The 20,964-nt window shown below is 44.5% G+C and overlaps 1 protein-coding gene across 3 annotated transcripts in view; it reads right to left on the bottom strand.

Annotated features, from left to right (window-relative positions):
• Positions 1-5,678: 5,678 nt before the first annotated feature.
• The window catches only part of TMCO3 (transmembrane and coiled-coil domains 3), a 44,210-nt gene continuing 28,924 nt past the window's right edge, over positions 5,679-20,964 (bottom strand). For 2 of the 3 annotated variants that reach the window (XM_079778674.1, XM_079778673.1), the window contains 5 exons: positions 18,118-18,313; positions 12,616-12,766; positions 8,943-9,022; positions 7,856-8,005; positions 5,679-6,334 (listed from right to left, as the gene is read on the bottom strand). In XM_079778674.1, coding sequence (XP_079634800.1) covers positions 6,221-6,334; positions 7,856-8,005; positions 8,943-9,022; positions 12,616-12,766; positions 18,118-18,313 — 691 coding nt within the window. In that variant the 3' untranslated portion in view covers positions 5,679-6,220. The remainder of the gene's footprint in view (positions 6,335-7,855; positions 8,006-8,942; positions 9,023-12,615; positions 12,767-18,117; positions 18,314-20,964) is intronic. The other variant, XM_079778675.1, reaches the window with a different exon arrangement.

The following is a 20,964-nucleotide window of genomic DNA, read 5'->3' on the forward strand; positions in this document are numbered from 1 at the left end:
TGAAAATATTACATATGTCCTCTTTTTCCCCCATTGACCTTTCCCCTGTCCCCGCCCCCCTACTATTTGTGTCCTTTGGTTATGCTTATATGCATGCTTTATTTCCTTTTTTTTTTTTTTGTCTTAGTACATTAGCTTTGACTTCCAGCATAATGTTGAAAAGGTTGAAAAGGAGTGGTGAGAGAGGACATTCTTGCCTTGTTGCTGATTTTAACAAGAAAGCTCTGAGTTTCTCACCATTAGGTAAATGTTTGCTGTACATTTTTGTAGTTGTTCTTTATTAAGTTGAGCAAATTCTCTTCTATCACTAGTTTGCTGAGTTTTTTTTTTAAATCATGAATGAATGTTGAATTTTATAAAATGCTTTTTCTGTGTCTATTGAAATGATACTGTGATTTTCTATAGCCTGTTGTAGCTTTTAATACAATTTCTTCCTCTAATGTTTGGTAGAATTCACCAGTGAACCCATATGAGCCTTGTGCTTTCTGTTGTACAAAGTTATTTATTATTGATTCCGTTTTACATATAGGCTTATTCGGATTACCTATTTCTTCTGTGTGAGCTTTGGCAGATTGCATCTGTTATGTCACACCCAGTTTATGGGTAGTGATGCTCTCAGTTAGAAATGCGAGGCACGCCCTTGAGCCCATATGACTCATAATAAGCCCCCAGGAACATTTTTCCCACTAGGGCCAAAATTGTGGCTGAACTGGCACTTATGTCTTAGTTTGGTCACTGGATACAGTTCAGCAAAAATCATTAGGGAATTTTGAGAAACAAGAGTTCTTACTCACAATCCCTGGAATGTACATGGCATATGCAAAGTCCACACAGCAAGGTCACAGGTAGAGAGCATGGACCTGGGGCTCTTTACTAGGTTCCAAGGGTGGGGTGTCAGCCCAGGGGTCAGAGGCAACCCCCATGCTGTTTGGTGGGGCAACAGGGGGTACACCGTATGAACTGTGATCAATGACACTGCAGAAGTATCTTGACATTTGTGCTGTCGGCCAAGGGCTGGACGTCAGAGTGATATCCAAGGAGCTCTAGGGAGCAGGATGTCCAAAGTCCGAGGTATCAGAGCAGTCACCCATCTGCAGAACCCGTTCACTCTGCTTCTCCCCTTCAGCTCCTTCACCTGCCTGCTTCTGGAATACCTGCCACTGCTTGTCTTCTTGAAGAGCCATCTGCACCTGCCTGGTGGGGTCTGCCCTCACGGTGCTCGCACCTGGCTCCACACGCATCCCTGCAGGGGGGCCTGAGTCTGTGCCTCATCTTCACCTCTCCTGGATTTTGACACACCTCAATTGGTGTTTTAAAATATTTTTATTGATTTTTTTTTTTCAGAGAGAGAAAGAGAGAGAGCGGGGCTGCCTCCTGCACGCCCCCTACCAGGGATGGAGCTGCAACCCAGGCATGTGCCCCAACTGGGAATCAAACCGGCAACCTTTCGGTGCACAGAGGATGCCCAACCTGGCCACACCAGCCAGGGCTGGACTGTTTTCAATGCAGGAAATGTGTCCAAAGCAGATGTAGCTGTCACCTCCATGCTCAGTCTCTGGAGAACTCTCACGGCCAGGGGATGTGTCCCGCCGCACTGCTGCTGTCTTCCCTGTCACACTATGGATTAGCACGCAGAGGAAGACTCGGCTCAAGGGGCCCCTTCAGGCCCTCGGCTCTGTTCACTTCTCTTACCTGCTGCCCTGACACAGCAGAGCCGCACCCCTGCAGTGCCATGGCTCTTCTCAGGCCCGTGTGTTGTCGGCAACGCCCTCCCTGCTCGCTTCCACACTGACCTCTGACCACTGCACGTCCAGCCCATACGCCTCTCCCAAGAGGCCTTGAAGACCACAGTCAGCATTTAACGCCTCCTGCCTGCTCCCTGGCTCTCCCGGTCTACCCGGTTTTGACTTCTGAGCAGGTCCCTTTTGCTCCATTCATTCGTGAGTCTGCTACACAGATCACGGGTTCCTAGAGGCAGTAACCCTCTTCTTCACTTCTACACACCCCTCACCTGTTTTGCGCATAAGCAACGATGCGTTAATGTTTGATTTTATATCTGTTCCTTAAATAAATCAAGCAAGTTTCTTTCCTGACCTCCCATGAAAGATTTGCTCTAATAGCTGCTACTCACCCCTTAATCTTCTACTGTGTAAGTATGTAGCTACCTGGTATTTGACATTCTCCTTTTTGATTCCTTTAGGCCTGAGTAAAGTTCCATAACACGTGTAGTGCGATGCTCCAAGTTGTGTGAACCGAGGAAGCTGACTTGCTGTTAGCCTGCTCTCCGTACCCTCAGCAAAGCTTTAGACTCCACAGAAGAGGATGGCCCTGCCGTCAGAAGTTTAGGAGATGGAATTCTGACCCATGAGACAATGAACACCACAGATGGATGCTGACAGGTTGCAGCACGTGTGACGAGTGTGGGGACTTGCAACAGGAGAGCTGGGGCGTGCAGTGGTTGTGGGAGTTTCAGGTTAGAGCTCCAGATGTAACACCTGACCACCCAGATGAAGTGCTTGGGGGACATCTGACACAAGGCACTCACGGTCAGCTAGTACTGCTCAGGTTTTGTGGGTGTTAAGGTGGCCGACACACCCTTCTCCCATCTGTCTTTAGAATTTTCAGGGCTGGAAGCTCAATTCTCCAAGCATGTCAGTCTCGTAGGAATGGAATCAAACCTTTAGACACGGATTTAAATTCAAGATGATGATGTCACCACCGGGCTGGTCAGCAAGCACATGTTTCCTTTGGCAGACATATCTACAATAGGATTCACTCTACACACTCGTCATACACACACACACACAGGAAATGCTGAGAGGAGGCAGGCCTGTGGTGGGGGGAGGGCGGGGGATGGTTCGGGTTGGTTCAATGTTGGTATCTGAGAGGCAGGTGGTCTGGAGCTCCCAGGTGCAGGGGTTTGAAGGGATGGAGACGAATTCCCTGAGCCTTCTGCAAGTCTGGACGAAAAGGGGAGTCAGGATGGGGTTGAGAGAGGGCTTTGTGAGTTCAATATGGGGAAGACTGAAGCAGGTTTATAGATGCAGAAGACACAAGCGGTGCGGGTGAAGACACAGGTGAGTAAAAGGTAAAGAATCCAAGTCCTGGGGCTGGAGGAGGGTGGGCCCAGGTAGGTATTGAGGGAGGAGGGTGGGCCCTGGTGGGGGTGAAGGTGGAGCTGTCCATGGCTTCATGGTGACCTGATGACTTAAGACTCTCCAAGGAGCATTCTCCACAGGCAGAGTCTTCTAAAGGCATTCCCTCTTGTCATTAAGTATGCATCTTTATTTAGTTATACTAGTGACCCAGTGCACGAAATTCGTGCACATTAAAAGGGGATTAATTAGAGGAAATAATTTAATATTGCTATTTGCCCTTTCGCTATAATAGAAGTGTCAGAGATGAAAGAAAATTAGTAAAATGTATATGAAAACCTTCCTTCTGTCAGAGTCTGGGGCTCACCACGGGACCCAGAGTCAAGTCCCCACCACCCACATGCACCTCAAAATTGCGTGAGACCCAGACCCCGCCAGCACCACCCCCACATTGGGCTAGATCCAGACCAGGCCAGTCCCACCCTTGTCAAGCCCTGCTGGGCAGGGGGCATAGCCTCAGGTCCCCTTGCCCGGCGCCAGGATGGGGGCCATGGCCTGAGGTCCTCCAGCCCAGACCGGGGTGGGGGGTGTGCCTTGAGGTCTTCCATCAAGCCCCGCCAGGTGGGGGCCATGGCCTGAGGTCCTCCAGCCCAGACCAGGGCAGGGGGCGTGCCTTGAGGTCCTCCGTCAAGCCCCGCTAGGTGGGGGACATGGCCTGAGATCCCCTGTCAAGCCCCGCTGGGTGGGGGACATGGCCTGAGGTTTCCCATCAAGCCCCACCGGCAGGGGGGCACAGCCTCAGGTCCCCCGTCAAGCCCCACTGGGCGGAGGCGCGGCCTGAGTTCCCCCGACCCAGCACTGGGGGTGCACCTTGAGGTCCCCCGTCAAGCCCCACTGGGTGGGGAGCACTGCCTGAGGTCTCCCGTCAAGCCCCACCTGGTTGGGGGCGTTGCCTGAGGTCCCCCGGCCTGGCCCTGGGGCGGGGAGAGCAGCATGAGGTCCCCTAGCCCAGCATCAGGACGGGAAGCACACCTTGAGGTCCCCGTCAAGCCCTGCTGGGTGGGGGGTGTGTGACCTGAAGTCCCCTGTCAAGCCCCACCTGGTGGGGGTTGCGGCCTGAGGTCCCCCGGCCTGGCACTAGGGTGGGGGTAGCAGCCTGAGGTCCCCTAGCCCAGCACCAGGACGGGAAGTGCACCTTGAGGTCCCCCATCAAGCCCTGCTGGGTGGGGGGCACGGCCTAAGGTTCCCTCTCAAGCCCTACTGGGAGGTGGGGTGTGCGGCCTGAGATCCCATCAAGCCCTGCTGGGTGGGGGACGTGGCCTGAGGTCCCCTGTCAAGACCCATGGGGGCTGGGGAGGGCATAGCCTCAGGTCCCTGCTGATTGCTCCTTAAGGCTCCTTATGGGAACTTGGCCTCAGCTGTGGGTGCAGCCATCTTTGTGACAGAGTGATGGTTAATTAGCATATTCCCTCTTTATTAGATAGGATATTTTTAATATATTTTTATTTATTTCAGAGAGGGAGAGAGATAGAAACATCAATGATGAGAGAGGAGCATGATTGGCTGCTTCCTGCACGCCCCACACAGGGGATCGAGTCCACAATCAGGGCATGTGCCCTGACTGGGAATCGAACCATGACCTCCTGGTTTATAGGTTGCTGCTCAACCACTGAACCACGCTGGCCGGGCAGTGTGCATCTTTATTTACTTCATTCTCAGAGTGATGTGAACTCCACGTTTTGTTGAAAACTTGATGTCAGCACATCAAATAGGTTTCATTCAGTTCAACAAAACGTAATGAACTTCTGGCTCTGTTGGGGTGCTGGAGATACAAAACAAAATGTATCCCAGAAGCCTTCAGCATGTTCCAGCTTGCTGGATGGAATAAGATAGTGTTACAGATGGGATAGGAAGGCCTCAGCAGCATCACATGAGGGCCAAGCCAGGATGCCTAGCACACTGCTGTGTATACACCCAATGACTCAAAGGGAATGGGCAGGACCATCTGTGTAATTTACAAATGAATATGACCAATGCTATTTTCTAAAAATAAGCACATGTTTGTATCATTTCTCCATGGACTTATTTCAGACTAGATGCAATTTACTTCATTTTAAAGTGTTTTAATTTATATTACTGCAATCCATAATTTATATCTGCAATACGTAATTCCACCTAACATGTCTGTCCAAGTATTTTGGTCAAATATTTAGGCTCTTAGAGCCAATATTTATAGGGAAACTGTAGCTTAAAGTACCCCCTAGGGAAATCTTTATAAGGATCAGCTCGTCAACTGTGTGGTTTTCTAAAATGGGGCACATAATCACCAAAATATACTTTTAAAATTGAAAGTTAAAAGTTAGGCTTTGCAAATAGCACTACATTAATTTGGTCTCTTGGAGAATAGTGTGGTAATATACAAATGACAACAACAACAACAACAAATTGATGAAGATTAGTAAAACACAAAAATCTTATTAAAATAATTTTCAATAAGTTTCAATTAGTTATATTTTGATCATAAAGGATCTTTATTAAAGACTTCCAAAACCAAATATTTAAAAAGAATTATATAACCTAATAAAAATTGACATGAAAGTGTTTTATTTAAAATTGTTATAATAAAAAACAAATAGACACATCTCATTTTAGAAAACATAGGCTTTAAGGATTAAAAGTAACTTTTCAAACTCATTACCAGAATTAAAACTTCACATCACAGAAATGTTTTAATAACAAATACTGACCAACAGATTACAACACCAAAGTTGTACAATAAATAAAAAAGCTTTCTAATTTTTTTACCAAGATATCATGAACTGATAAAATAACAATAGAAAGTTAACATTAATTTCCGAAAAAAAGGCACATCCAGGCAAAATAGTCAAGGCGACTTATAAAATGCAGCGTAATGTTTATATTGTGCATGATCAATTGAACGCAATAAATTACTCTGGAAGATTCTAAAATATGGCAGTAATAGATTATAAAGCTGGGCAAATAAGACACCCCCCTCCTTAATAGCATATTTTGTTCCCCAAAGTGCAGTTACAGAACTGTCTGAAATATCAGGCTTCCCTGCACACGGGTTTTGCTTTGCAAAATTGTTTATCATCTTGGTGCCCTCAGAGACTTGCCCGCCGGTCTGGTCGTGGCACGCACTTTGTAATTGCAGCTCTCCACAGCACCGGGGCCAGTAAGAGACTGAGCGTGGTCACACTCAGGATCAGGAGGTACACCTGCAACAGGTTAAAACTGAGCGTCATCTCAGGATTAAGAGGTGCACCTGTAACAGGTAAGTCTGGGTGTGTCTCACTCAGGATTACTATGTCCACCTCAAACCACAGATACACTCTCAGGTACAACCCCATACAGACACAGGTGCCTCAACATTTGGATGTGAGGTGGACTGAGGTTAGACCATCAGTGGAAACTTGTCAGGTCGATGCATCACTGGTGCACACACTGGAGTCTGTGCAATCGCAGTCACCGCTTGGGCTCACTAGGCAGTCAGACTGACCCCTTGGGCGTCACTTAGAGTGAGATACAGCCTCAGGGCAGGTCTCAGATGGAGCTCATGCACAAATTCCATTCTTCCGCAATTGTTTTAAGTGCTCTTTAATAGTAGGACTCACTTTCCTCACACTTATGGATATAAGGAGACAACCACTTAATTTTGAATGCCTACCAGCATTTCACGTGTACCAATTAGAACTTTTATATTCATCCAGTCCACATTTATTAGGGAGCAGGTGTGCAGGTCCAAATACCCACAGTGTCACTTGGCTGGGTGGACTTTACCGACACCATCACAACTTAGGGAGGGACGCTGTAAGGCGGGGCAGTCAGGAGGCCCTCTGGCTGTGGCCCCTGCCCTGAGGAGGGGAATGAAAGCAGGGCAAACCCCTTCAGGCCCAGAAGTTCAACTGTGCTGACATAGACATCCAAAGGGGCAAAAAGTGACACTTAGATTGCAGAAGAGGGCTATAGAGTAAAAAATTATTATAAATAGAAGTTACTATTAGGAACTTGTGTATCTGCAAATCCATGACTTAAAAACATCCTGAGGTTAACTGTTTCTACCCTGGGGAACACAAAAACAGCTGATTTCCACAGTACATAGTACGCAGTTTTCCAGCCCGGCACACATGTGATTTCTTAGAAAGCTAGCAGTTCAAAAGCAGGGAGTTCAAATTCCTATACTATTACCTGACATTTTATACATTCAACAACAACAAAACTCTCTTTGATCTCCATCTTGTTTTCACGAAACAGTAATGCTCTATTTTTAGTTATCAAATGCTTTCCCTAGTTACAGCATCAATTTGCCCTTAGCTCACTCGGGGCTAATACTCAACTCAGTTATCTGGTCCTGAAAGCATATTCAGGTTTTAAACATTAAACTTTTAACACCAGGAAGCACACAGTGCGGCATATTTACCCATGGGGTTGGGAATCCTTTGTTCACTTTAGAGCCACACCCCACCACCCATCACAAAAAAAACCTCCTTCTTATCAAATTTAGTGACAATCATGGATCATCAAATGATACTTATCAAATCCTAGTTCATAGCCAGTTAAAAAAGGACAAATAATGAAGTTAAAAAGTGCAGAGGGAAAATGTAAGTGCAAATGGAAGGTGGACACACAGTCAACTGCGCACACACGATGCTCACACATCAGCAAGAGGGGTGTCTAACAGGACACTGACGGAGCACCTGCCCGATGAGAACACTGACAGGAAGTGGGTGGAGACTCACCTCCCGAGAAATAATGCCGGCTCTGCGCGCTCTGCTCCCCAGGACAAAAGAGAACTCGCTGACCTGGGCCAGCCCCGCGGCCACGATCCACTTGATGTACTGGCTGGTTTTCGGCAAGAGGAGAGACAAGACCAGTGCTGCCAGAACAAACTGCGAGAGTGCCCGTGTTATTGCTTAATCAGAGCCGGTGGCCAAGCACCCGGGATAGAGAGGACGCAAATGCCGGGGCAGCCCTCGAATAACACACAGAAAGGCACTTCTATGCTGAAGGCACCAAATAAACACAAAATGTCTGAAATAAAACCACACAGAACACCAAGGCCAAATCCAAGGTTTGGGTTCATTTGCAGAAAACAAAACCTCCCCGGCCCCCAGAACTAAATGAACAGCATTAGATGTTACATAGCGTTCAAATGGGAATTTTATTTTTAATCAGAGAGAATGTATCTCTCTCATGTAAGTACTCTCCAAAGGGGTAAGCAGCCTGAAGCCAGTAGTGCAGCTAGACAATCATCAGGGATTCGGGCTCCTTCCAGTGGAAATATTTTAAGTCAATTTCTATAATCCACAAGGCCAGATAGCTACAGAGCAGGTCAGGACATTAAAAGTTAATAGAGGCAATGCAATGATTTGTAGTCTTGGAGGACAGACACAGGAGAGTGGTGAAATAATTCTCATGACCGGGAAGATGTGTATCTGCAGGCATCACAAGAGCAGGTTCTATGGTTCTTCAGACTCATTTAGGATTAAAGTCAAATTCTAGTGCAAGGACTTCTCTAGGGGATCAGAGAGCTATTTCTCCCATTCCAGCTTTCTAACTCCCAGATTTAAACATACTCAATTCTGAGACAAACAAAGGAAAACAAACCCAAACCACCTGTATCCTAACCCAGACCTGTCCCCAGGCGGTGGGGTAGCAGGAGGGGGAGGAGGGTGTTCCAGGTAAGTGGCCCTGCTGGGGGCTCACAGACTCGGCATCGCTGTGGGCAGGCACTCAGGCCCAGGAGGAAGTATGTGTGCTGCGTGACATGTAAACCCCAAGATAACCTGAATTTTACCAATCACGAATGACTGAGAGGCTCCGTACCTTCATGATCACCACCGCCAACGTGAGGACCATCAGGATGGTGAGCTCGTACACCACGAAAGTGGGAAACACGTGGAGGCCTGTGAGGAAGAAGACGGGCACGGGAATTCTTTCAGGATCACACAGCCCGTCTCCGAACAAATTCACACCTGTTTCTCACTGATAAACCTATTAACTCCCAAGCTCCTCAGATTTGTTTCAATAGAAGGAAGAATTCTTTTTTTTTTTTAATATATTTTATTGATTTTTTACAGAGAGGAAGGGAGAGAGATAGAGAGTTAGATCGATGAGAGAGAAACATCGATCAGCTGCCTCTTGCACACCCCCCACTGGGGATGTGCCCGCAACCAAGGTACATGCCCTTGACTGGAATCGAACCTGGGACCCTTCAGTCCGCAGGCCGACGCTCTATCCACTGAGCCAAACCAGTTTCGGCGGAAGGAAGAATTCTTGTAAGCACCATCCTGTTGTGCTGTCTGTTTAAGCGTTCTCCGAGCATTTGCTGTGGGCGGCTCCTGGGCCCCCCCAGAGTCCCTCACTGTCCCGACCACCAGTGGGATGCTCAGCACAGGCCAGATGGCAGAGGCTTTTGCTCTGAGGGTGGAGGCTGCTCACTCCCCTGCCTTCTGGCCGTGAGCAGAGCCCTGTGCGGAGAGCAACGCGGACACCGAACGACTGGAGCCCGTACTCAGTGACATGAACAAGGCGGAGTGAGATGAAGTCCATGTTACAATGTCTTTGTCACACAGAACTGTGACAGGAGGGCTAGCAAGCTATGCTACAGTTTCTCCACTTAAAGCCACTCATTCTTGCAACAAATACCAAGTGCATACCTGGAATAGCACAACAGTAAACAGTACAGGCTCTGGGCTAAAATCCCAGGTCCACCACTAACCAACTGTAGACACTGGCATGCCTCTTAACCTCTCTCTTCCTCAGCTTCCTCATTTGTAGTTGTGGATTTGGGCAGTGAATGAACACAGCATGACATGTAAAGCCGGTACCCGTGTTTATAAACAATTGTTCTCACGGTCACTGTGTACACACACCAGGCCCACAGATATGAAAGTGAGCAAGGATCCAGGGCTGCAAGGTGCTAGGTAACACCGACATGTGACAACTGCCTCGGGGCACCTCCAAGAACCACATGAGCAGTGCTCTCCCCCCTTCACTCTGGGCCTAAGACTGCCCTTGGCTGTGACGTTCTAAGGAGGCCTCTCCTCAGGATCTCAGCCTGAATCCCTCGCTCCCACTTGCTGGTGGCAGTGACCCCAGGACCCACTCTTATCACCCAGAACCGACTGGCTAATGGGCACTGGATGCAGCAGCTGGGTGCAGGTCATCTTTGTGGTTCTGACAGGGCCTGGCGGGGGCAGGAGGTCGATCAATGTTTGTTAAAAACAGGACCCCACCATTCATTTACATGACATCGAGGTCTACATATGCAGAAAAGCAAAGGTGTCTTCTTAAACAGATGCTATTAACTTGTTGCTTAGAACCCTGGAACCAAAAAAAAATTATGTCCCTGAGCAGTTAGAGAATAAAAACCTGATTGTACATGTGTTTCTCAGTTGGCAGGGAAATTAACTTGAATTCCTTTTGATATATTGAGTGTGAATAACCAAAGCAAAAATATGTACAATGGTTATTGTTACAAAGCATGGCTCTTAATAATCAAGATATGATTATTTTCAAATAATGAAAAATATTAGAGCAAATATGTCTGTTTTAAATAACATATTTATGAAGTTTTAGTTTTTTAACAAGCGAGCATTCCAGGAGGCCCGAGCAGGTAGGACACAGAGTGGAACAACCAGTCAGGGTGACTGGGGGTGTGGGGGGGGGTCCTTAGGAATGGATCGCAGGACTGGAATGCGGTGAGAATAGGGTTACAATTTAATCAATTTTATTAGACCTTGTCTGAAAAAGAACGGACAGAAAAGAAGTGAATCATCAACCAGGAATGGAAGTTCAAGGAATCAGAATCAGCAGAGCTTACTTAGCATGCTGAGGGGGTGTTTCCAGCAGTGGAGTGAAGGGGAAGGAAGAGGCAGAAGAGAGGGCCAAGGAGAGAAAATGAGGGAGAAGGGGAGACAGAGAGACACAGAGTGGGGGCAGAGAGGATGAGGAGCGAAGGGGCAGAGAGGACGGGGCAAACATCCATTGAGAGGGGCTCTCTCAGGGACACATCCGATTACTAAAACTGCTTGTGAATGCTCTTATTTCACCTCTTTCTTTTTCTTTTAAAAAATATATATTTATATTGATTTCAGAGAGGAAGGGAAAGGGTGAGAGATAGAAACATCAATGATGAGAGAGAATCATTGATTGGCTGCCTCCGGCACACCCCACACAGGGGATCGAGCCCACAGCCCAGGCATGTGCCCCGACCCGGAATCAAACTGTGACCTCCTGGTCCATAGGTCAACGCTCAACTCCTGAGCCCCACTGGCTGGGCTTATTTTACCTCTTTCAAGTGTGACCCTCCCACTTGTGTTTCCTTTGAGAACTGCCTTGGCTCCTCAGGGCCGTTCACATTTCCATTTAAAGTTTAGAATCTGCTTTTCCATGTTCTGAAAGTCTTGCTGGGACCACACAGAACCTGTTGACCAGTGGGGAGTGTGTGGACTTTCCAGGCCGTAAGAGGGCGAGAACAAGGAGGTGCCATGCGGAAATGCTGCAGCACAGAGGCTGGGATTCTGCACTGCTGGTCCTCTCCGGGACTGGCCACTAAGATTCCCCAACACAGGGGAATCTCCAGAGTAGTACGTGCACTGCCAATTTACCTTTTTTTTTGTATCAAAATTAATACTTCCTCCCAAACTTCCCATTTTGATGCACTGACATTAAGCTGCTAACCTGCTGAGCACCGGGGCCCTTTCTATGGAGTCAAAACAAGAGTCGTCTTCCCTGAGGACACCTGAGCCTTTACACTGCCTTCCTACACGTGCATCTTAGCATTGATGGGGCATGACAACCAATCAGCAAATTAACATCCCTTAATTCAAACTTTCCCTCTTTTTAAATAAGATTTCGCCTCAGACTCTAATTTTTATGGGAACTGTTTCCACTGTCTAGTCCAGTGATGGGCAACCTTTTGAGCTTGGTGTGTCAAACTTCGCCAAAAAACTGAGCATAACTCGGGTAGTGTGTCACTTTGAGGAAAAAACATTATTTCGCAAATGTTTCATCCTCAGGAGCAGCAAATGTTTCATCCTCGGCATGCAGCCGCCTCAGCGGCCGCGTGTCATCAGAAATGGCTACGCGTGTCAGTGCTGACACGCGTGTCATAGGTTCGCCATCACTGGTGTAGTCTATAAATAAAAATCTTAACAATAAAAGGCTAATATGCAAATGGTCATGACGCCCTCACGCGTAATGACTGATCAGCAGGAGGCTGCGTGCGGGTGGGCGGGGACTTGCGTGAGGCTTGGTCTCCGTCCCCGGCGCTGGGCGCAGAGACGTGAGGCTTGCAGAGACCTACCTCTTTGGGGCGATGGATCGCAGGGCTCCCACACTGTGACAGGGCACAGGCCAGGCTGGGAGGACCCCGCCCCGAGTGCACGAATTTTGTGCACCGGGCCACTAGTAAGTATATAAAGAGATTACAGAGGTAATCTGCAAGTGTTTAACAAACACAATTCAAACATTCCAATGTAAAGCAGAAAGTTACCTATGGATGCAAAGAAAATGATAGCCAGGAAGTCGCGAATCGGCTCGATGTAAGACACAATCTCCTCGGTGACCATGTGGCCTTGGGAAGAGATGAGCGCTCCGGCCAGAAAGCAGCCCAGCTCCATGGAGACATCCAGCAGCTCTGTGACCTGGGGAGGAGGGAAGGACCACGTCACACACACACAGTGCCACCAGTTACCAACAGCTTCTGCCAAAGTAGGATTCACACCCAAAGACAGCCTTGTTAGGTCTAGCAGAACCATCACAATAAAGCTGTGAAAATCAAATCTTGCTGTACATCTGTGAAATCCCCAGTGGTGCCTCTGTGGGGATGACCAGGAGAGACGACATGAGAACGCTAACGTGAGTTGAATTAACCATACAGGGAGAAAAAATTAATTTAAAACATTTGAAACAATTTACCTAGATAGCTGTGAAATTTTTGAATTAGAGTATTTTCCAAATTTTATTTTAAATATTTGTGATACATTTTCTTTACCTTGAATCAAGGAAGAGCCTGACTCTGGCTTAAAAAATATATTGTAGTCCTAGCCAGTTTGGCTCAGTGGATAGAGCGTTGGTCCTCGGACTGAAGGGTCCCAGGTTCGATTCCAGTCAAGGGCACGAACCTTGCTCACAGGCTCGATCCCCGGCCCTGGTCAGTGTACCTGCAGGAGGCAACCAATCGATGTCTCTCAAAGCAATGTCTCTCTCTCTCCTTCCCCCTCTCTCTAAAAATCAATGGAGGAGGATTAACAACAACAAAAGTATTGTATTCCTGGCCAGTGTGGCTCAGTTGGTTGGGGCATCATCCCATGCACCAGAAGGTTGGGGTTGGATTCCCAGCCAGGGTACATACCTAGGTTGCAGGTTCGATCCCTGGTCTGGGCGCAAATGGGAGGCAACTGATCAATGTGTCTCTCTCTCACATCGATGTTCCTTTTATCTTTCTCTCTCTCTCATTTTTTCCTCTCTCAATTCAGCAAAAAAATTTAGAAAAATGTTTTGTATAAAAAACTATTCCCATCACCAACTTAAACTGCTTAGAGAAAGCAGACACAGCTAATAAGCAATTACCTGGAGATGGCAGGAAACCAGAGGGAAGCACCAGCGAATCTAGACATGACTAGATTCAATAATGCCACATTCAGACAGAAAAGTTATGGATCATTAGGCTTCTACCTGTATAGTTCTGTTAAATGCACAGTTTCAGACTTCTTTATGTGACATTACTGATGCAAAACAACTAGAAAGATACCTTTTTAATTTGAGACAGTAAAACTATAGATAATAGCAGCATCAGACACATGGGGGGGAAATGAACTTTTGAAGAAATACCATTTACAATAACATCAAATCTCATCAAACACCTAGGGATAAATAAAAGAAGTGCACAACTTCCGCACCAAACACTACAAAATGTTGCTGAGAAACGCAGATGAGGACCTCGGTAAACAGAGGGTGTGTGCCACACTCAGGAGGGCAAAGGTCACTTTCCCTCAACTGGCCTACAGGCTCCCTGGAATCACAACAAAACCTCTTGTGTGTGAAAAGTGACAAGTTGAATCTAAAAACATACATGGACACTGGAAAGACCACAAATACAGGGTGGGAATAAAGTAGGTTTATAGTTGTGAATACGAAAAATACAGTTTATTCTTGTATTATTATGAAATTATTTTTCATACGAACAACGGTAAACCTCCTTTTGCCCACCCTGCAGAGCCAAGACAACCCCGACGGAGAAGGAAGCTGGCACTACACTGCCAGCTGTAAGGGCAGGTGTGCTGACCAAGGGAGCAGAGTGTAGGTCAGAAACACGCACACACACACACACACACACACGCACACAAGCACTCACACAGCCTCTTGGTTTTTGACAAGGTGACCCTGCACAACGGGGGGGAGGGGTCTTTCAGCACACAGTGTGGGGAAAAGCACGTGAAAAAACCAATTCCACTTCCTTCCATCATGTGTTACACTCACCTCCAGATGGACAGATCTAAACAAGGTAAGTAAAGCAGTAACACTTCTAGAGGACAAAAGGGAGTATCTTTTGTGATCCAGGGGTAGGCAAAGGTCTTTTTCTTTAATCCTCACCCAAGGATATTTTTTCCATTCACTTTTAGAGAGTGGAAGGGAGGAAGAGGGAGAGAGGGAGAAAGGGAGGGGGGAAAAGAGGGAAGAGAGTGGGGGAGAAGAGGGGGGGGGAGAGAGAGAGAAACATTGATGTGAGAGACACACATCAACTGGTTGCCTCTCACACAAGCCCCAACTGTGGCTGGGGATCGACCTTGCAACTGAGGTATGTGCCCTTGACCTGGGATCGAACCGGAAACCCGCAGGTCCACGGGCTGATGCTCTAACCACTGAGCTAAACTGGCCATGGCTAGGCAAAAGTCTTTTACATAGAATATAAAAATTGCTAACCATAAAAAAAATGGGTAACTTGACTTCATTAAAATTAAGAACTGTTGTTCATCAAAAAAAGCCATTCAGCAAGTGAAAGGAAAGTCACAAACTGGGAAACAGTAGGAAAAATATATCTGACATAGAATATTATTCAGCCATAAAATGGAACAAAGTACTAAAACATGCTACAGCATGGATGAACCTTTGAAACATGCAAAGTAAAATAAGCCAGACAGAAAAGGCCACATATTATATGATCCCATTTATATAAGATGTCCAGAAGAGGCAAATCGTAGGAAAAGAAAGAAGATAAGTGGTTACTAGGGGGTGGGAAACAGACAGAATTGTGAGGTAAAGGGTTTCTTTTGGGGTGATAGAAATTGGTTCTGAAATTGGAGAGTGGTGATGGTTGTACAACATTGTGAATATGCTGAAAACCACTGAATTGTACACTTCAAATCAGTAAATAAAAAATTTGTCAAAATTTTGGCAGGACAAATAAGAAACTCATACAAATAAGAAAATAACCAACCCAATAGAGAAATAACCTAAGACTCTACCAGGCGCATCCCCAAGGAGGATGTCCATCTGGCTAATACGCATTTGGCAAGGTGCTCACACCATCAGTCATCAAGGAAATGAGAATCAAAACCCTGACGAGATACTACCACCTAGAAGAATGGTTAAAATTGCAAACACTGACAGAAAACACAAGTGTTGGTGAGGATAAAAAGAAACTAAACCCTAACACAACTCTGGTAAGGGTATAAACCAGTATAACTACTTGGGGAAAACTAGCATGGAAAATTACTGAAGTTAAACACATGTATACCCTACAACCCAGTGACTCCACTCCTAGACATATATTCATCAGACGTGAAATCACATGTCCAACAAAGAACACATATGAGAATATACAGCAGCTTTATTCATAACAGCCCTAAATGGAAACAAACCCTAGTAGCTAACAACAGAAAGGATGAACTGTGAAATATATGATGGAATATCACACAGCAATAAATGAGGAGTGAGTCTCACAGAGAATACCTAATATGCAAAATGTTCAACACCTAACACCATACCTGGCAACTATAGCAGGTGCTCAGTAATTATAGTCAAATGAAGAAAAACAAAACAAAACACTAAGAACCAATGACTGAGGAAACAGTAAGGAAGTCATCCAGATAAGACAAATGTGCTGGGTGCTATTTTCAAAGAGAAAAATATTCTGGAATGGATAAAGCAATGTAAAAAAATTACATAAGTCATATACTTGAGCAGCTTTGAGCAGAAGCAAATCATAGTCTTCTCCCAAAATTATGAAATACTAGCAGGCAATTACATCATATATAAGGAAGTCATTTTTGCTCATTTCCTTTTTAAAATTAAACTTTTTATTTTGAGATAATCATAGATTTCAAGTACAGTTTCCCCAATGGCAACATCTTAACAAATCATAGCACTGGGTCACAGCCAGGATTCTGACGTGTCACAGTGAAGAGAGGTGGAACATTCTGTCCCCGTGAGGATCCTTCTCACCCCCACGCCCTCCTTAATACCTGGCAACCAGCAATCTTCCCTCCGTTCTGAAATTTTGTCTTCATAAATCTCACACAAATGGAATCATACAATATGCAGCCTTTGGGGTTGGCTTTTCTCATTCAGCACAATTCCGTGGTAAGTCATGTACCAATGGTTTTAAAACCGGGTAGTCTTCCCTGATGTGGGTGGACCACAGTGACCACAGCCGGCTGAAACATTCACCTGCTGAAGGACAGCTGGGCAGCTGCTGTAAACATTAGCGTGTAAGTTTCTACATGAACCTAGTCTTCATTTCTCTGGGATACAGGCCAAGGAGAGCAAGTGCTGGTAGTCTAGTGATGCCATTAGTACTTAACCTTTTGCACTCGGATGTCGAGTGTGACTCGACACGGTTAGCATTAGAATAAAGGAATCGAGAAAAAAGCGAGTGCAAAGGGTTAAACCACTTAGGAGGGGGTCTCCCAGCATTTCCCCCATTCTCATGTGATGCTTGTCCTTTAAATAAGGAGAAGGCTGCCTCCAAAACAAACCTTTTATTTTTTTAAAAAATATATTTTATTGATTTTTTACAGAGAGGAAGGGAGAGGGACAGAGATCAGAAACATAGATGAGAGAAACATCGATCAGCTGCCTCCCGCACACTCCCCACTGGGGATGTGCCCGCAACCAAGGTACATGCCCCTGACCGGGACCCTTCAGTCCACAGGCCGACGTTCTATCCACTAAGCCAAACTGGCCAGGTCACAAACCTTTTATTTTTAACCTTTCACATTTATGGCAAAAGAAGTTCTGTTGACTACCTTGTCATTATGGAACAGAACTAAAATTTGTTTTTAAATTGTTGATCTTTTGTCAGATACAAAGCTGTTTAAAAGGGCATGAGTGGGGGGGATAGGAGGGGTAGTGGGGGAATAAGGACATATATGTAAGACATTAATCAATAAACAAATTAAATTTAAAAAAAAGAAACACTAAAAAAATAGTTTAAGACAGAGTAAGATATTTGACACTGGTGGCTTTTCATTCTCACAGGTTTGCTTTTTGTTATTCCTCACTTGAAGATACTGTTTATATTGATTTTTTTGACGGAGGAAGAGAGAGAGAGAGAGAGAGAGAGAGAGAGAGAGAGAGAGAGAGAGGGAGGGAGGGAGAGAGATTGGTTGCTTCCTGCACGCACCCGATGGGGCACGGCTGGTGCTCTAACACACCAACCAGGGCTAGATTTGTGTGTGTGTTTTTTGTGTACAGGATGATGCTCCAACTAACTGAGCCACCGGCTAGGGTTAGATTTGTTTTTTAATGCAGCACTCCACAAATACTTTTTTAGCAAAATGCTTAAGAGTATGAGTTAAAACAGTTAAATAGGTTTAACTCATATTAATATTGATGTGTAGCATGATAACTGTGTATAAAATAAAAAAATACTAATGAGTGTTTAAATATTTTAACTATTATTAAAATAAAAAGGTAAGAAACTGATCACAAGCTTTCAGTGAACAGATTATATAAGTCAAATTACATAAATAACAAATATTATGAGAATTACCGTTAACATTAAAAAGATGAAAGCCGAGATTCCTAAGATAAGGATTTCTTTGTTCCCTTTGCTTTCCATATGTAGCTTTCGATAATACGGTCCTATAAGGTAAGTCTTTATAACAAGACATAACAGAAAAACAGCAGCCAGCGAAAAAAGAATCTGACCAATCAAAACCAGTATTCGTAGTATTTCCATGACAATGCTAGGAAAGGAAAAAAAAGAGACATGTTATTTCACCTCTAAACATATTTCTCTAAAACCCAGTAAAATGATCTTCCACTATTTTCTAACATGTTGTAAAATAAAGGACCCAAATCACATATATTTTTATTTCCAAATATTAAGATAAAAACTATCAATCATATTAATCGCAGAAATTTTTATTTGAATCAATAAAGAAGCTCGATTACTTTGCAATCAATTCTTTGAAGCAAATGCGTTTTATAGGATGTAACGATCCTTAACTGACAGCTTGTATATCTCAACGATAGATAATAAAATTCCTTCTCAGAAAATAAGCCCCATTTGAAATTCTTTATAAGCTGATAGTCACCCTGTAATATTACACTGCAGGCTCACATTAGAAGTGTAACTAAAGAATTCCAGTGACTTTCAGCAAAATATTCTCTTATCCCAAGTCAGTATTCTGAATTTTATGTCTATTACTTAGTCATAAAGAAAAGGATTCTGTACTGAGCTCACAAAAAGGCACTACTATATATAGGATGTCTCCAAAAATGTCTGCACACTTTGAATGATTACAAAGTTAGTATTTATTAACAAACAGTTCATTTTCAAAATTTAATGTGATCTACAGAAGTGAATAATTTTTTTTGTCAACACCTGTTTTCAAACTGATGACTGTTTCTGTTTCAGGCACTGCTGATAACGTAAAGCAATGGAGTCACAAACATTAAGAACAATTATGTTTGGTATTTGTGTGCCCTCAATTCATCAACTGTTGCCATTTTTTTACCATAAGCTTTCTTTTATGTATCCCCATAAAAATGTCTAGTGGATAAATTTTCTTTGTTCAAAGCTAGTCTGGCTTTATCCATTATTTCGAATCAGTTAGACCTGTAAAGGAGTAAAAATTAAGTGAGTTATCAGCTGTTAAAGTATGTATACTTTATTTTGGGGAAGGACAGTCTGTGTCCCAAAAAAATGTATACACACTTTGAATAATGATAAAGGCAGTGTTTGTACTTCAACTGCATTTTCAAACTTCCAGTAGCATTTTAGGATGAATTTCCTTTGTTCATTTCCTTTGTTTTTCAGCTTAGTCTGGCTGAAAAGAAAGAAACATCCACTGAGTTATCAGCTGTCAATGTGTGTATATATGTGTTGGGACACCATGAATTTCTAGCATTTACAATAATATACATATTTTGATTTTTTAATATTTTATTTTTATTTATTGATTTCAGAAAGGGGAAGAGAGAGAGAGAGAGAAAAAGAGAGAAACATCTATTTGTTGTTCCAGTTATTTATGCATTCCATTGGTTGATTCTTGTATGTGCCCTGACCAGGGATGGAACCCAACATCTTGGCATATCAGGACGACAGCTAACCAACTGAGCTACAGCTACATATTTTCTTAAACTTGGCTCTCCACCATATTTAGGAAACCATTCAGTCCAAAGTTCCGGTTTAGAAGGTCTCAATGGAAGAATACAAATCTTATTTTGGTAGTTCCCCCCTTATTTGTGGTTTTGCTTTATTGGTTTCAGTTATCCACTGTCAACCATGGCCTGAAAATATTACATGGAAAATTCCAAAAACAACAACAGCACAATTCATAAGTTTTATGTGCACTGTTCTGAGTAGCATAATGAAATCCTCCACCATCCTGCTCTGTCCCGCATGGTATGTGAATCATCTTTGTCCAGTGTCTCCACGCTGTATACATTACTTGCCTGTTAGTCTCTTAGTAGCTGTCTTGGTGATCAGATCAACTGTTGGGGTATTAGAGCCCTTGTGTTCAAATAACCCTTATTTTACTTAATCATGATCCCAAAGTGCAAGAGTAGTGATGCTGGCAATTCAGATATGCCAAACAGAAGCTGTAAAATACTTCCTTTAAGTAAAAAGATATGTATGCATAGGAAAAAATATAGCATACATAGGGTTCAGTACTATCTGTGTTTTCTGGTATCCACTGAGGGTCTTGAAACGTATCCCACAGATAAGCAGGGACTACTGTACTATGAGAGAATTCATTACAGCAGTCAGGCTTAAAATAGCAGCACGGGACACAAATCTCAAGTTGCACATGATTACTTAGGGGAATCAGAACAGAGCTGGGATTGCAGCAAAGAAGCAAAGTCACTGTGAATGACTCCACGTCTTTAAAGTGGGGGAGCCAGTGTGAGAAATCAGGGTCTGCAGCCTGGGCAGGAATAATGTGCTCACTGTGACAGAATAAAGTAGGCTGAGTCTACCTCAAATTCCTGACCAGTCTTCCACATTACATCAGTGATAATATCCCTGCAAAACTGTGATGATACCCTCCTAACTTATCTTGTTCATGCTCCAGAGGCCTAAACAGCATGCTGGGAACATCAATCAGATGTCCAAAGCTCCTGTGACATTCAGATGAGCCCAGACTCCTTCACCCAGCGGCACCTTCCACTCTCCCTCACCTGCAAAGTAGCTTACACCAGCCTTTGCTTTTTTTTTTTTCAATGTCTGTATAGCCAAAGTTATTGCACCAATTGTTAATTTATCAAGATGTCACATGTGGTATGACCTTTTTTTGGGAAGTCATTATTATTATCTTACTGATTTCAGAGAAAAAAGGAGAGGGAAAGAGAGATAGCAACATCAATGATGACAGAGAATCATTGATTGGCT

Source organism: Cnephaeus nilssonii (genome assembly GCF_951640355.1).
Source record: "Cnephaeus nilssonii genome assembly, chromosome: 8".
In the NCBI taxonomy this organism is placed as follows: domain Eukaryota; kingdom Metazoa; phylum Chordata; class Mammalia; order Chiroptera; family Vespertilionidae; genus Cnephaeus; species Cnephaeus nilssonii.